At 39.2% G+C, this 16,445-nt stretch overlaps 1 protein-coding gene across 1 annotated transcript in view; it reads right to left on the bottom strand.

Moving 5' to 3' along the window:
- The window catches only part of ST14 (ST14 transmembrane serine protease matriptase), a 161,062-nt gene that overhangs the window by 18,552 nt on the left and 126,065 nt on the right, over positions 1 to 16,445 (bottom strand). Inside the window, exons 9-12 of the mRNA XM_053691502.1 lie at positions 15,836 to 15,933; positions 14,833 to 14,936; positions 12,910 to 13,040; positions 6,257 to 6,361 (exon numbers count right to left, since the gene is read on the bottom strand). Of these exons, the coding sequence (XP_053547477.1) occupies positions 6,257 to 6,361; positions 12,910 to 13,040; positions 14,833 to 14,936; positions 15,836 to 15,933 (438 nt within the window). The remainder of the gene's footprint in view (positions 1 to 6,256; positions 6,362 to 12,909; positions 13,041 to 14,832; positions 14,937 to 15,835; positions 15,934 to 16,445) is intronic.

Genomic DNA, 16,445 nt, shown 5'->3' with positions numbered 1-16,445 from the left:
AGCATTCCAAGATTTAAGCCACAAAGCTCTTCTAGCTAATATAGCTAAAGACATGGATCTAACATCAATTTTGATAACATCAAAAATGTCATCACAAATAAAATGATTAGCATGTTGCAGTAAGCGAATAATGCTAGATATGTCAGAATCCAATTCTTGTTGCGCTAAATTCTCCAACCAGAAAGTTGATGCAGCCGCAACATCAGCCAAAGAAATTGCAGGTCTGAGAAGATTACCTGAATATAAATAGTCCTTCCTTAGATAAGATTCAAGCTTCTTATCTAAAGGATCCTTAAAGGAAGTACTGTCTTCCATAGGAATAGTGGTACATTTAGCAAGAGTAGAAATAGCCCCATCAACTTTGGGGATTTTTTCCCAAAACTCTATAGATTTTGCTGGTAAAGGATACAATTTTTAAACCTTGAAGAAGGAATAAAAGAAGTACCTGGCTTATTCCATTCCTTAGAAATTATATCAGAAATAGCCTCAGGAATGGGAAAAACCCCTGGAGAAACCACAGGAGGTTTACAAACAGCATTAAAACGTTTATTAGACTGAAAATCAAGAGGACTAGTTACCTCAAAATCCAAAGTAATTAACACTTCTTTTAATAAAGAATGCATATACTCTATTTTAAATAAATAAGTAGATTTGTCAGTGTCAATGTCTGAGGAAGGATCTTCTGTATCAGATAGATCCTCATCAGAAGAGGATAAATTATTATGTTGTTTGAAATTTCATCAACTGAATGAGAAGTTTTAAAAGATCTTTTACGTTTATTAGAAGGTGGAAATGCAGACAAAGCCTTCAGGATAGAATCAGAAACAAATTCTTTAAAATTCACAGGTATATTATGCACATTAGAGTTGAAGGAACTGCAACTGGCAATGTACAATTACTGATGGATACACTATCTGCATGTAAAAGTTGATCATGACAACTATTACATATGACATTCGGCGAAATAATTTCTACAATTTTACAACAAATGCACTTAGCTTTGGTAGAACCGATGTCAGGCAGCAATGTTCCAGCAGAAACTTCTGAGGCAGGATCAGATTGAGACATCTTGCAAAATGTAAAAGAAAAAACAACATATAAAGCAAAATTATCAATTTCCTTATATGACAGTTTCAGGAATGGGATAAAATGCAAATAGCATAGCCCTCTGATAGAGAAAAAGGCAAGAGGCAAACATCAATGGGGTATTGAAATAATGAAAAAGTTTGGCGCCAAGTATGATGCACAACGTAACTAAAAACTTTTTGGGCGCCAATAATAACCGGAAATGACACACTTGCGTCACTAATGACGCAACCGTGTGTAAGGTCTCGGCGTCAACTATGATGCCGGAAATGACGAAGTTGCGTCATATACGTATTTTTCGCGCCAAAAAAATTCTCGTTCCAAGAATGACGCAATAAAGTTTAGCATTTGACGCACCCGCGGGCCTAATTCCGCCCGCAATTTGCCAGAAGTAGTCAATTGAAAAAAAGACTAAACTCCAGGTAAGAAATACATTTTTTAAAAAAATGTTTATATTCCCCAAATATGAAACTGACAGTCTGCAGAAGTACAATACATATATTTAGAACTTTATATAAATGCATAAAGTGCCAAACCATAGCTGAGGTGTCTTAAGTAATAAAAAAACATACTTACTAAAGGACACCCATCCACATATAGCAGATAGCCAAGCCAGTACTAAAACAGTTATCAGTAGAGGTAATGGTAAATTGAGAGTATATCGTCGATCTGAAAAGGGAGGTAGGAGATGAATCTCTACGACCGATAACAGAGAACCTATGAAATAGACCCCCGTTAGGGAAATCATCGTATTCAATAAGTGATACTCCCTTCACGTCCCTCTGACATTAGCTGTACTCTGAGAGGAATCGGGCTTCAACAATGCTGAAAAGCGCATATCAACGTAACAATCTTAGCACAAACTTACTTCACCACCTCCATAGGAGGCAAAGTTTGTAAAACTGAATTATGGGTGTGGTGAGGGGTGTATCTATAGGCATTTTGAGGTTTGGCAAACTTTGCCCCTCCTGGTAGGAATGTATATCCCATACGTCACTAGCTCATGGACTCTTGCCAATTACATGAAAGAAAATAAATTATGTGGTTTTATTTGCAAACTAATGTATTTATTATTGCAACATTCTTATAGTCTGAAGTTTACCATCACTTTAAGAATGTTGCAATGTAAAATATATTAGTGAACACAGAATAATTTCATATACAGGTAGACCTCAGTTTACACCGGGGTTAAACTAAGTTTAATGAACAAAAACATTTGCTAAACATCACCTAATAAAATAATTACACAACAGACTGCATCATCATCAAACTAACTTTTTTTACTTGCATTTTTCTGCAATCAGTTCTCTGCATTGTTAGCATTTTAGATAATATTGGGTCTACACCTATTCTATGCATTTCAATCTGCAGTGATTAATATAGGCAGTTAGGCCTTCACCTCAAGCAGCTGGACAGGAAGATAATAGGGAAGTGGCTGCTCGATAGCTAATGTCTGTTCTGTGTACACAGATCAATTTCAGACCTGTTAAGTTGCATAACTTTGCTGCAAAACAAGCGGAAAGCTCCACCTACTAGCTATTTTAATTAGTGCACATGACTGAAAAAAAAGGTTGTTATTCTGAAACGGCGCAAATTGAACCGGTGTAACCCGAGGGACACCTGTATATATTTTTTTTAAAAAAAAGGTACACATATAGTATCTAAATGCAAAAGATTACACATCATTTGATTAGCTAAAGTTTACCATCACTTTAAAAGAACATTAAAACAAAATTTACATTTTATGACAAATTCCCATTAGCCATATGTATTTAAAGGGACAGTCAAGTCCAAAAAAAACTTTCATGATTCAGAAAGAGCATGTAATTTTAAACAACTTTCCAATTTACTTTATCACCAATTTTGCTTTGTTCTCTTGGTATTCTTGGTTGAAAACTAAGCCTAGGAGGTTCATATGCATATTTTATTAGACACTGAAGGCCGCCTTTATTCTGAAAGCATTTTGACAGTTTTTCACCACTAGAGGGCATTAGTTCATGTGTTTCATATAGATAACATTGCGCTCACGCACGTGAAGTTACCAAGGAGTAAGCACCGATTGGCTAAAATGCATCTCTGTCATTTTAAACAACAAAAATTCTGGTGTTGACTGTCCTGCTAAAGGGTTAAACAAATTTGAAACTATACCGCACCAGCACACTCTCATGCTGTGCCCCCCAAAAAAAAGATACTGGCAGATCGGCCAATCAATAGTTATATAGACACACTATGCAGCAGCTGATTGGATAATCTGCACACATCTATTACTGGTGGCAGCACAGAGTGCACTGGTAACATTGGAAGAAGGGAACCTGTCAATCAGGGGCAGAACTATTATAGGTGCAGCGGCATCAGGGCCCAAGTGCTAGGGGGGAAAGAACATGGTAGAAGGTAAAAGCAGCGCTAAAAAGCCAATACCAATATGGAAAGTGAGCAAATATGAAATATGTAGATACAGTGAATTACCACTAATAGGACCTCTAACAGCTAATCTTTCATGAAATATGAGACCGACACGCTTAATAGTATGGTGCAATATATAATATTATACACAAAGACAATACATAGTGAGATGATCACCAACTGAGTTAATACATTAGTAAAACACTTGCAAAAATGAGAAGAGTCCTTCAAGATATTGATATCAAGCTGCTCCCAAGTTTAGGGATAAAACTGATTGGTAAGTCCAGAAAAACCTTAAGTGGATAAGGTAATAAAAACAGATCAAACCTATCTAAAAAGATCCAGGTATAAGAGGCAGTCAAAGCCAGTGTGTATTTCTCAATACATTAGTTACCTCGATCCGGTTTCACGGTATATTATACCAGAGACTCTGTTACAGGGTTGTAACCTCTCTTTACGTGTTCGCTTTCTATGCCGATCTTGGAGCCTTGACAGTCCTATAACGTGATGTAGAATCACGGTCGGTGTGCTCCTATTAGTGGTTAATCACTGTATCTAGCTACATATTTCATATTTGCTCACATTCCATATGGGTATTAGCTTTTTAGTGCTCCTTCTACCTTCTTCTTTGCTTTCATACAGTCTTGAGGGGCTTATACCTATCAGCGCAGGGGTCTTACTTCTGTATCCAAGTGCTAGGGACCCAATAGCAGTCAGTCTATAAATGTAGATAGATAGATAGATATAATAGATAGATATAATAGATAGATAAAATAGATAACAGAATTTATGTTTACCTGATAAATTTCTTTCTCCAACGGTGTGTCCGGTCCACGGCGTCATCCTTACTTGTGGGATATTCTCTTCCCCAACAGGAAATGGCAAAGAGCCCAGCAAAGCTGGTCACATGATCCCTCCTAGGCTCCGCCTACCCCAGTCATTCGACCGACGTTAAGGAGGAATAATAGCATAGGAGAAACCATATGGTACCGTGGTGACTGTAGTTAAAGAAAATAAATTATCAGACCTGATTAAAAAACCAGGGCGGGCCGTGGACCGGACACACCGTTGGAGAAAGAAATTTATCAGGTAAACATAAATTCTGTTTTCTCCAACATAGGTGTGTCCGGTCCACGGCGTCATCCTTACTTGTGGGAACCAATACCAAAGCTTTAGGACACGGATGAAGGGAGGGAGCAAATCAGGTCACCTAAATGGAAGGCACCACGGCTTGCAAAACCTTTCTCCCAAAAATAGCCTCAGAAGAAGCAAAAGTATCAAACTTGTAAAATTTGGTAAAAGTGTGCAGTGAAGACCAAGTCGCTGCCCTACATATCTGATCAACAGAAGCCTCGTTCTTGAAGGCCCATGTGGAAGCCACAGCCCTAGTGGAATGAGCTGTGATTCTGTCGGGAGGCTGCCGTCCGGCAGTCTCGTAAGCCAATCTGATGATGCTTTTAATCCAAAAAGAGAGAGAGGTAGAAGTTGCTTTTTGACCTCTCCTTTTACCTGAATAAACAACAAACAAGGAAGATGTTTGTCTAAAATCCTTTGTAGCATCTAAATAGAATTTTAGAGCGCGAACAACATCCAAATTGTGCAACAAGCGTTCCTTCTTTGAAAGTGGTTTCGGACACAGAGAAGGTACGATAATCTCCTGGTTAATGTTTTTGTTAGAAACAACTTTTGGAAGAAAACCAGGTTTAGTACGTAAAACCACCTTATCTGCATGGAACACCAGATAAGGAGGAGAACACTGCAGAGCAGATAATTCTGAAACTCTTCTAGCAGAAGAAATTGCAACTAAAAAACTCTAAGCCATCTCCGTGGAGATGTTGCCTGTACAACGGCAAAGAGAATGACTGGGGTAGGCGGAGCCTAGGAGGGATCATGTGACCAGCTTTGCTGGGCTCTTTGCCATTTCCTGTTGGGGAAGAGAATATCCCACAAGTAAGGATGACGCCGTGGACCGGACACACCTATGTTGGAGAAAGATAGAATAAATAGGATAGAATAGATAGATAGAATAAATAGGATAGAATAGATAGATAGAATAAATAGGATAGAATAGATAGACAATACATAGACAGACAGATAATAGATAGATAAGACAGACAGACAGATATAGATAGAATAGATAGGATAGAATAGATAGATAGAATAGACAATACATAGATGGACAAGATAGACAGACAGATAATAAATAGATATATAAGACAGACAGACATAGATATATAGATAGAATATATAGATAGATAGATAGATAGATAGATAGATAGATAGATAGAATAGATAGATATAAAATACACAGATAGACAGACAGATAATAAATAGATAGATAGATAGATAGATAGATAGATAGATAGATAGATAGATAGATAGATAGATAAGACAGACATAGATAGATAGATAGATAGATAGAATACAATACAATAATTATCCAAATAAGCAAACGTGTATATTTTTGCACCAGGGCCCTCTACTGCTGTAAATATATGAACACCTCTAACCAAATTGAGCAGCTTACTATTTTTTTTTTATTAATGTCCATTCATTTTTTTTTTTGGTAATTTCACTACCTGACTTTGTGCACAACTTAAATATTATCGCAATAATAATAAAAGAAAGGAAAATAAATCATTATATTATTCATATAGAACTTTTCTCCAGAAAAAGACAACGCATTTAGCGCACAGACATCAGCTTTAAAATAATAATCAGCAGGCTTTGCGACCTACATTATTGCACAATCCTATTTTACACTTACTGCATGAGGACTCATCGCTGAAATCGCCACAATCATTCCACCCATCACACTGTAGCGCAGTTGCGATGCAGCGTCCACTTTTGCAAGTAAATTGGTCCGGACAAGCTGCAATAGCAATAAAATCATTTAGGGAGCAAATCCCAAGTCTTTCTCTACTGCAGCCAAGAGACTTTATAAATAATTACTCAGGCAGTAATTATTTATACTCCAAAATAAACCCTCCAATTAAGTAAATACAAAATAACATAATTTATGCTTACCTGATAAATTTATTTCTCTTGTGGTGTATCCAGTCCACGGATCATCCATTACTTGTGGGATATTCTCCTTCCCAACAGGAAGTTGCAAGAGGATCACTCACAGCAGAGCTGCTATATAGCTCCTCCCCTAACTACCATATCCAGTCATTCGAACGAAACTAGCAGAGAAAGGAGAAACCATAGGGTGCAGTGGTGACTGTAGTTTAAAATTTAGACCTGCCTTAAAAGGTCAGGGTGGGCCGTGGACTGGATACACCACAAGAGAAATAAATTTATCAGGTAAGCATAAATTATGTTTTCTCTTGTTAGGTGTATCCAGTCCACGGATCATCCATTACTTGTGGGATACCAATACCAAAGCTAAAGTACACGGATGAAGGGAGGGACAAGGCAGGTACTTAAATGGAAGGGACAACTGCCTGTAGAACCTTTCTCCCAAAAATAGCCTCCGAAGAAGCAAAAGTATCAAATTTGTAAAATTTTGAAAAGGTATGAAGCGAAGACAAAGTCGCCGCTTTGCAAATCTGTTAAACAGAAGCCTCATTTTTAAAGGCCCAGGTGGAAGCCACAGCTCTAGTAGAATGAGCTGTAATCCTTTCAGGGGGCTGCTGTCCAGCAGTCTCATAGGCTAAGCGTATTACGCTCTGAAGCCAAAAAGAAAGAGAGGTTGCCGAAGCCTTTTGACCTCTCCTCTGACCAGAGTAAACAACAAACAGGGAAGATGTTTGACGAAAATCTTTAGTCGCTTGTAAGTAAAACTTTAAAGCACGGACTACGTCCAAATTACGTAAAAAACTTTCCTTCTTTGAAGAAGGATTAGGACACAATGATGGAACAACAATCTCTTGATTGATATTCTTGTTGGAAACTACCTTAGGTAAAAAACGCAGAACTACTTTATCTGTATGGAAAATCAGATAAGGAGAATCACATTGTAAAGCTGATAACTCAGAGACTCTATGAGCCGAGGAAATAGCCATCAAAAACAGAACTTTCCAAGATAAAAGTTTGATATCAATGGAATGAAGGGGTTCAAACGAAACTCCTTGAAGAACCTTAAGAACCAAGTTTAAGCTCCATGGAGGAGCAACCGGTTTAAACACAGGCTTAATTCTAACCAAAGCCTGACAAAATGCCTGGACGTCTGGAACCTCTGCCAGACGCTTGTGCAAAAGGATAGACAGAGCAGAAATCTGTCCCTTTAAAGAAATAGCTGATAATCCTTTATCCAAACCCTCTTGGAGAAAGGACAATATCCTAGGAATCCTAACCTTACTCCATTAGTAATTCTTGGATTCACACTAATGAAGATATTTGCGCCATATCTTATGGTAGATTTTCGTGGTTACAGGCTTTCGTGTCTGTATTAAGGTATCAATTACTGACTCGGAGAAGCCACGTCTTGATAAAATCAAGCGTTCAATCTCCAGGCAGTCAGTCTCAGACAAATTAGATTTGGATGATTGAAAGGACATTGTAGTAGAAGGTCTTGTCTCAGAGGCAGAGGTCAAGGTGGAAAGGATGACATGTCCACCAGGTCTGCATACCAGGTCCAGCGTGGCCACGCAGGCACGATCAAGATCACCAATGCTCTGTCCTGTTTGATTTTGGCAATCAGTCGAGGGAGCAGAGGAAACGGTGGAAACACATAAGCCAGGTTGAAGAACCACGGTGCTGCTAGAGCATCTATCAGCGTCGCTTCTGAGTCCCTGGACCTGGATCCGTAACAAGGAAGCTTGGCGTTCTGGCGAGACGCCATGAGATCCAATTCTGGTGTGCCCCAACGATGAACCAATTGAGCAAACACCTCCGGATGGAGTTCCCACTCCCCCGGATGAAAAGTCTGACGACTTAGAAAATCCGCCTCCCAGTTCTCTACACCTGGGATATGGATTGCTGATAGATGGCAAGAGTGAGTCTCTGCCCAGCGAATTATCTTGGAGACTTCTAACATCGCTAGGGAGCTCCTGGTCCCCGCTTGATGGTTGATGTAAGCCACAGTCGTGATGTTGTCCGACTGAAATCTGATGAACCTCAGGGTTGCTAACTGAGGCCAAGCTAGAAGAGCAATGAATATTGCTCTTAACTCCAGAATAGTTATTGGGAGGAGTTTCTCCTCCTGAGTCCACGATCCCTGAGCCTTCAGGGAATTCCAGACTGCACCCCAACCTAGAAGGCTGGCATCTGTTGTTACAATTGTCCAATCTGGCCTGTGAAAGGTCATATCTTTGGACAGATGGACCCGAGATAGCCACCAGAGAAAAGAATCTCTGGTCTCTTGATCCAGATTTAGCAGAGGGGACAAATCTGTGTAATCCCCATTCCACTGACTGAGCATGCATAATTGCAGCGGTCTGAGATGTAGGCGCGCAAATGGCACTATGTCCATCGCCGCTACCATTAAGCAGATCACTTCCATGCACTGAGCCACCGAAAGGCGCGGAATGTAGTGAAGAACACGGCAGGAATTTAGAAGCTTTGATAACCTGGACTCCGTCAGGTAAATTTTCATTTCTACAGAATCTATCAGAGTTCCTAGGAAGGAAACCCTTGTGAGGGGTGATAGAGAACTCTTTCCCCCATTCACTTTCCACCCATGCGACCTCAGAAATGCCAACACTATGTCTGTATGAGATTTGGCAATTTGGAAGTATGACGCCTGTATCAGGATGTCGTCTAGATAAGGGGCCACTGCTATGCCCCGTGGTCTTAGGACCGCCAGAAGAGACCCCAGAACCTTTGTAAAAATTCTTGGGGCTGTAGCTAACCCGAAGGGAAGAGCCACAAACTGGTAATGCCCATCTAGAAAGGCAAACCTTAGGAACCGATGATGATCTTTGTGAATCGGTATGTGAAGGTAAGCATCCTTCAAATCCACTGTGGTCATGTACTGACCCTCCTGGAACATAGGTAGGATTGTCCGAATAGTTTCCATTTTGAACGATGGAACTCTGAGGAATTTGTTTAAGATCTTTAGATCCAAAATTGGTCTGAAGGTTCCCTCTTTTTTGGGAACCACAAACAGATTTGAATAAAATCCCTGTCCTTGTTCCATCTGTGGAACTGGATGGATCACTCCCATTATTAGGAGGTCTTGCACACAGCATAAGAATGCCTCTTTCTTTATCTGGTTTACAGATAATCTTGAAAGGTGAAATCTCCCTTGTGGGGGGGAAGCTTTGAAGTCCAGAAGATATCCCTGAGAAATGATCTCCAATGCCCAGGGATCCTGAACATCTCTTGCCCACGCCTGGGCGAAGAGAGAAAGTCTGCCCCCTACTAGATCCGTTGCCGGATAGGGAGCCGTTCCTTCATGCTGTCTTAGAGGCAGCAGCAGGCTTTCTGGCCTGCTTGCCTTTGCTCCAGGCCTGGTTAGATTTCCAGGCCGGCTTGGATTGCGCAAAAGTTCCCTCTTGTTTTGTAGCAGAGGAAGTTGATGCTGCACCTGCCTTGAAGTTTCGAAAGGCACGAAAATAAGACTGTTTGGCCCTTGATTTGGCCCTGTCCTGAGGAAGGGAATGTTAATTAATTTAGACTTTGAAGTCACGTCAGCTGACCAAGATTTAAGCCATAGCGCCCTACGCGCCGGGATGGCGAATCCAGAATTCTTAGCCGTTAGTTTAGTCAAATGAACAATGGCATCAGAAACAAAAGAATTAGCTAGCTTAAGTGTTCTAAGCTTGTAAAGTATTTCAGTCAATGGAGTAGCTGTCTGAAAGGCCTCTTCCAGAGACTCAAACCAGAACCGCAGCAGCAGTGACAGGAGCATGCAGGATAAAACCTTGTTGAATAAACATTTTCTTAAGGTAACCTTCTAATTTTTTATCCATTGGATCTGAAAAAGCACAACTGTCCTCGACAGGTATAGTGGTACGCTTTGCTAAAGAAGAAACTGCTCCCTCCACCTTAGGGACCGTCTGCCATAACTCCCGTGTGGTGGCGTCTATTGGAAACATTTTTCTAAAAATAGGAGGGGGGAAAACGGCACACCGGGTCTGTCCCACTCCTTAGTAATAATTTCTGTAAACCTTTTAGGTATTGGAAAAAGGTCAGTACACACCGGCACAGCGTAGTATTTATCCAGTCTACACAATTTCTCTGGCACTGCAATTGTGTGACAGTCATTCAGAGCAGCTAAAACCTCTCCAAGCAACACCCGGAGGTTCTCAAGCTTAAATTTAAAAGTAGACATATCTGAATCAGGTTTCCCCGAGTCAGAGACGTCACCCACAGACTGAAGCTCTTCCTCAGCTTCTGCATATTGTGACGCAGTATCAGACATGGGCCTTAAAACATCTGCGCGCTCTGTATTACGTCTAACCCCAGAGCTATCGCGCTTTCCTCTGAATTCAGGCAGTCTGGCTAATACCGCTGACAGGGTATTATCCATGATTGCCGCCATGTCCTGCAAAGTAATTGCTATAGGCGTCTTTAAGGTACTTAGCGCCATTTTAGCGTGAGTCCCTTGAGCGGGAGTCAAAGGGTCCGACACGTGGGGAGAGTTAGTCGGCATAACTTCCCCCTCGTCAGAATCCTCTGGTGATAATTCTTTTAAAGATAACAGCTGATCTTTATTGTTTAAAGTGAAATCAATACATTTAGTACACATTCTCCTATGGGGTTCCACCATGGCTTTTAAACATAATGAACAAGGAGTTTCCTCTATGTCAGACATGTTTATACAGACTAGCAATGAGACTAGCAAGCTTGGAAAACACTTTAAATCAAGTTAACAAGCAATATAAAAAAAACGTTACTGTGCCTTTAAGAGAAACAAATTTTGACAAAATTTGAAATAACAGTGAAAAAGCATGGCACCCACTTGCAAATGGATGATTAACCCCTTAATACAAAAAAACAGATTAACAAAACGAGAAATATGTTTTTTAAACAGTCATAACAACTGCCACAGCTCCTACTTTTGAAGCCTTTTGAGCCCTTCAGAGATGTCCTATAGCATGCAGGGGACTGCTGAGGGAAGCTGAATGTCACAGTTTGTAATTTTAACTGCACCAACTGTAACTTTTATACTATAACAGTGGAAAGCCTCAGGAAACTGTTTCTAGGCATGTGGAAAAAACTAGGCCCCAATAAGATTTATCACCAAAGCATATATAAAAACGATTAAACATGCCAGCAAACGTTTTATATTGCACATTAATCAGAGTATATACCTCTGATAGCAAGCCTGATACTAGTCGCTATTAAATCACTGTATTTAGGCTTTAACTTACATTAATCCGGTATCAGCAGCATTTTCTAGCAAATTCCATCCCTAGAAAAACTTAACTGCACATACCTTATTGCAGGATACCCTGCACGCCATTCTCCCTCTGAAGTTACCTCACTCCTCAGACATATGTTAGAACGGCAGTGGATCTTAGTTACTTCTGCTAAGATCATAGAAAAACGCAGGCAGATTCTTCTTCTAAATGCTGCCTGAGACAAAATAGTACACTCCGGTACCATTTAAAAACAATAAACTTTTGATTGAAGAAAAAACTAACTATATTTGACCACTTTCCTCTAACTACCTCCAGCTATGTTGAGAGCTTGCAAGAGAATGACTGGATATGGCAGTTAGGGGAGGAGCTATATAGCAGCTCTGCTGTGGGTGATCCTCTTGCAACTTCCTGTTGGGAAGGAGAATATCCCACAAGTAATGGATGATCCGTGGACTGGATACACCTAACAAGAGAAAATTATTCATATTCAGAATAAGAGAGATCTATAAAAGATGTTTAATATATTTACATTTTATTGTATATAGCAAAAGTTTTGAATTCATTTCTATTAACAGGAAGATCAAATGCAATATACATAGAATATACTTGCATTCTCAAGCTCATAAAACACAATTTGTTTTTTGTGAAAACAAAAAGGTTAATCTTAACTTATAACACTGAAACAGTACACTGTAATATATTTGTCTTGTTAAAACACAATGCAGTTTTATTTATGCAATGGATCTCACGTATATCCTGACCAATTACTTAGGTTAAAGGGATACTGTGCTGTATTTGTTTTCCTTTAATGTAGTACCACATAATTCTTGTATCAGTTGCATGGTATTAAATATGTAGGAAATCTCTCCATATTAATCTTGCAAGTGCAAAGCTGGCTTTGCCTATTGTGAAACGTTCAGTACCTGAGAATTGGCCTTTGTATATATTGAGATGATCTGCTATTTATGCAAGCTCAGCCCATGTGAATGAGCATGTTCTTGAGAACAATGCATGATGGTTTCAATAAGAAAATAAAAATAAAGGAGCAATATCCCATATGTTTAATACTCCGCAACTGGTATAACAAATCAGAAATTCTGCGGTGCAATTTTGACATAAAAAACAAAATTTGTGCAAGGAAGACTGTAGTGTACACAAGAATACTCACGGTTTTTAGGCTCATAAGAGAGGTATTGGGCAGTAAACCCAGTGTCAGTATACGACTGATCAGATCGGAAACGCACTACAATTCGACTGCTATTGCTTGAGACCACCAAGTTTTTCTGCTCACCACAGTACCTGAGAAACACAACATCTAAAGTGTTAGATGGGAAAAAAAAGGCATCTGCAGATAGATATAAGCATTATACAGTAGGCACGGGTAAAACTTTTAATTTGACATTTGTTTACTAAATAAATGTTTAATATCAATACAGGTAGCAACATTCAGCTATTTTAAAGCAACAGATATATCAGTGTAAAACTGCAACACACAAACATCTGTGCAAATCCAGCGAAACGCAAGCGGCCATCTTTTTAGCCAGACTTTGTTAACTATTCGTTTAGACAAACATTAAAAAAGTTGATTCTGCAAAACTACAGATCTGTTTTGTCACTGAAGTGTCTGAATTTAATGAGTGTGATGATGCACAGTGAAGAACTCTAAACTAACTCTAAACTGAATTATCTTCTGGGGAAAAAAAAGCTTGTGAGCAGCTTCAGATTCCAGAACAACTCAGCCATGATCGATGGCAAAGCAAATTATCATAGCCTCCAAGATTTGTTGCTAGGTACAGGAGGTTTAGAGGAAACATCTCCATTTTGTAGGCAGGGCCATGTCAAGGCGGGGCAAGGTTGCAGGTGGATTGGATTGTTGGCGTGTCATGGTGGTCAGCTGGCGTGTCATGGTGGTCAGTTGGCATGGCTAAGGGAAATTCTGCAAATGGGGACATATGGCTGTGTTAGAGGTAGATAGATGTGGAGGAATTGGCGCTAATACCTACCCAAAGCCAAGTACAGGAGGGGTCCCTCTCTCAATGTAAAAACAAAACAGATAGGGATGCAGTACTGGCGCTAAAGCTAAGGTATATCTGATTCAGGAAATATAAAAAGTGAATACTCAAAAATGATTTGCTATTCAACAGACTCTCACAAAATGTGTAAAAGATACAAATTTAATCAATAACATACATAAAATATAAATTAGATGAGATAATACAAATTAATGTTCAAATAAGAGCGGGCTCCAAAGTAGTGTTATATTCTATTAGTGACCCAATGGCTATATCAAAAATATATACAAAGATATAACAAGTACCTAGGACTCTAAGGATGAGCTCGATATAAAGCAGATTACAGAAGAGTTAAAGGTTATATAATGATTCCATGGGTATCCAGAGTCTAAATAGCAATATATTGGTGGATACAAAGTGACACAGTACAGTAATGTTTGAACTAAAAAACAATAGAATCTGTGAATAAAATATATAAGCTCTTGGACGTCCAGTCAAGATTAATATAAGGGATCTAATACAGATATAAAAATCGCTAACAGTAGGGATATTTAAAAAGTGAGTACTTAACAGGTGTTGATTAAAACACAACCATTAGTGGCGTGATGTGTAAATAAATAGCTAGAATGCTTTGTATATATTTTTGATATAGCCATTGGGTCACTAATAGAATATAACACTACTTTGAAACCCGCTCTTATTTGAACATTAATTTGTATTATATTATTTATATTTTATGTATGTTATTGATTACATTTGTATATTTTAAACACTTTGTGAGAGTCTGTTGAATGGGAAATCATTCTCGAGTATTCACTCTTTATATTTCCAGAATCGGATATACCTTAGCTTTAGCGCCAGTACTGCATCCCTGGCTGTGTCAGAGGAACAGCAGGACAGAGCTCAGAAATAGGGACTGTCCTCAAATAGGGGTAGTTAGGAGGTCTTTAGGTGCAGGGAGATTTTGTAAATATTTTAGTCTATAAACAAAGTAAAGTGGTTTAAAGCTTCACGTTACCCAGACTGTGTTTAAAGCCCATATTAAAAAATGTTTACTGATATAATTAAATAAAACTCACCTCTTACTGTTGATCTCCACATAATCATTAAGACAAGCGTTGTCCTTCTGGTCCCCTAAATAGAACATATTGAATCGGACTTTTACGTATTTATCTCCAGGAACCTGCGGAAGAAACAACGAAAACTGCACTGAACCGACCAGAGAAATAACGGTTATCTGTTTAAAACCAAATCATTTTCAAATGGGATCACAGACCAATTATTGCAACCTCCAGAACAGTGTTATTGTCTTCCTGTAATTTATATTTACTCTCTATGTGTAATTCTAATGCAGATGTGATGAAAAGATGGTGGATGGTTTTGTATTTTGTGAAGAACCAAAAAGCTGATCACAAAGCCATAGTGTAGAACAAGGAAATCTCACATAATTACTACTAATTAGCAGTTGCACTCACGCCAACTCTTAAAGGAACACTAAATCCCAAATTTGTCTTTAATGATTCAGACAGAGCATGCAATTTTAAGCAACTTTCTAATTTACTCCTTTAATCAATTTTTCTTTATTATCTTGCTATCTTTATTTAAACAGCAGGAATCTAAAGCTTAGGAGACGGACCATTTTTGGTTCAGAACCTGGATTACGCTTGCTTATTGGTTGGCTAAATGTAGTCACCAATAAGCAAGCACTATCCAGGGTGCTGAACCTAAAATGGGCCTGCTCATATGCTTTAACTTCCTGCTTTTTAAATAAAGATAGCAAGAGAAGGAAGAAAAAGTGATACTAGGAGTAAATTAGAAAGTTGCTTAAAATTGTATGCTCTATCTGAATTATGAAAGAAAAAATTGGCTTTAGTGTCCCTTTAATATGTCAAACACAAGTGAGCTCCCAAAACTGTGCTGTTAACCCCTTTGTCTGCAAAGAGGACTGTATCTGTATCGAGCCTAGGGCAAAAAAAATATGGAATTAAACTCTTATACCAGCAGTTAAGCACCTAATCTAACAATGTATTGTACATGAATTTATGACAAATGCCAAACTCAAATGTTAAAGAAAAATCATACCTGGATATCCCATGTGCATTCAATGTTTGGAGGGTAATGTGCTGGGTAATGCGGAGTTGTAATAATTCCATTGGAATCTCTGAGGTACCCACCACAGACTGCAAAACAAACACATTTAGATTTGTGGTGTTATAGACAATTAGCGCTGCTAGATCACTTTAATTTTATTTCTTAGAATATGTGGTTATTAAACAAATGCTTATTGCAAATTGTGTGATTAACCCTGCAAATTAGTTAAACACTGTTCTAACACCTCAACAGGCGCACTTTTAGCTGGGCAGGACATAGTCTGTGAGTGGCAACTATGGGTGTATGCCACTCCTGATAGAAGGTGTTTGCAACACACTGACAACATTATCTGATTGGTTGTGCATTCTGTCCCTCACCGACACACAAATTAATCAGCTTATGCAATAACGACCGAGGGCAGATACGCTTCAGAGAGCTCTGTTCTAATCAGAACCTTGGGCACTGCAAGCGCCTCTGGGAACCGAACCATGGGTCCCACCTCCCTTTACGTTCTTTTGCAGGTTCTCGGTCTGTCCGAGAACCTTTAAAAGCACGTTGTGGGGGGTAGGGCCCATGGTTTGGTTCCCAGAGGCGGTTGCAG

The sequence above is a fragment of the Bombina bombina genome, chromosome 8 (genome assembly GCF_027579735.1).
Source record: "Bombina bombina isolate aBomBom1 chromosome 8, aBomBom1.pri, whole genome shotgun sequence".
In the NCBI taxonomy this organism is placed as follows: Eukaryota; Metazoa; Chordata; class Amphibia; order Anura; family Bombinatoridae; genus Bombina; species Bombina bombina.
The sequence above is the reverse complement of the archived record's forward strand: the minus strand, read 5'-3'. Positions and strand labels throughout refer to the sequence as shown.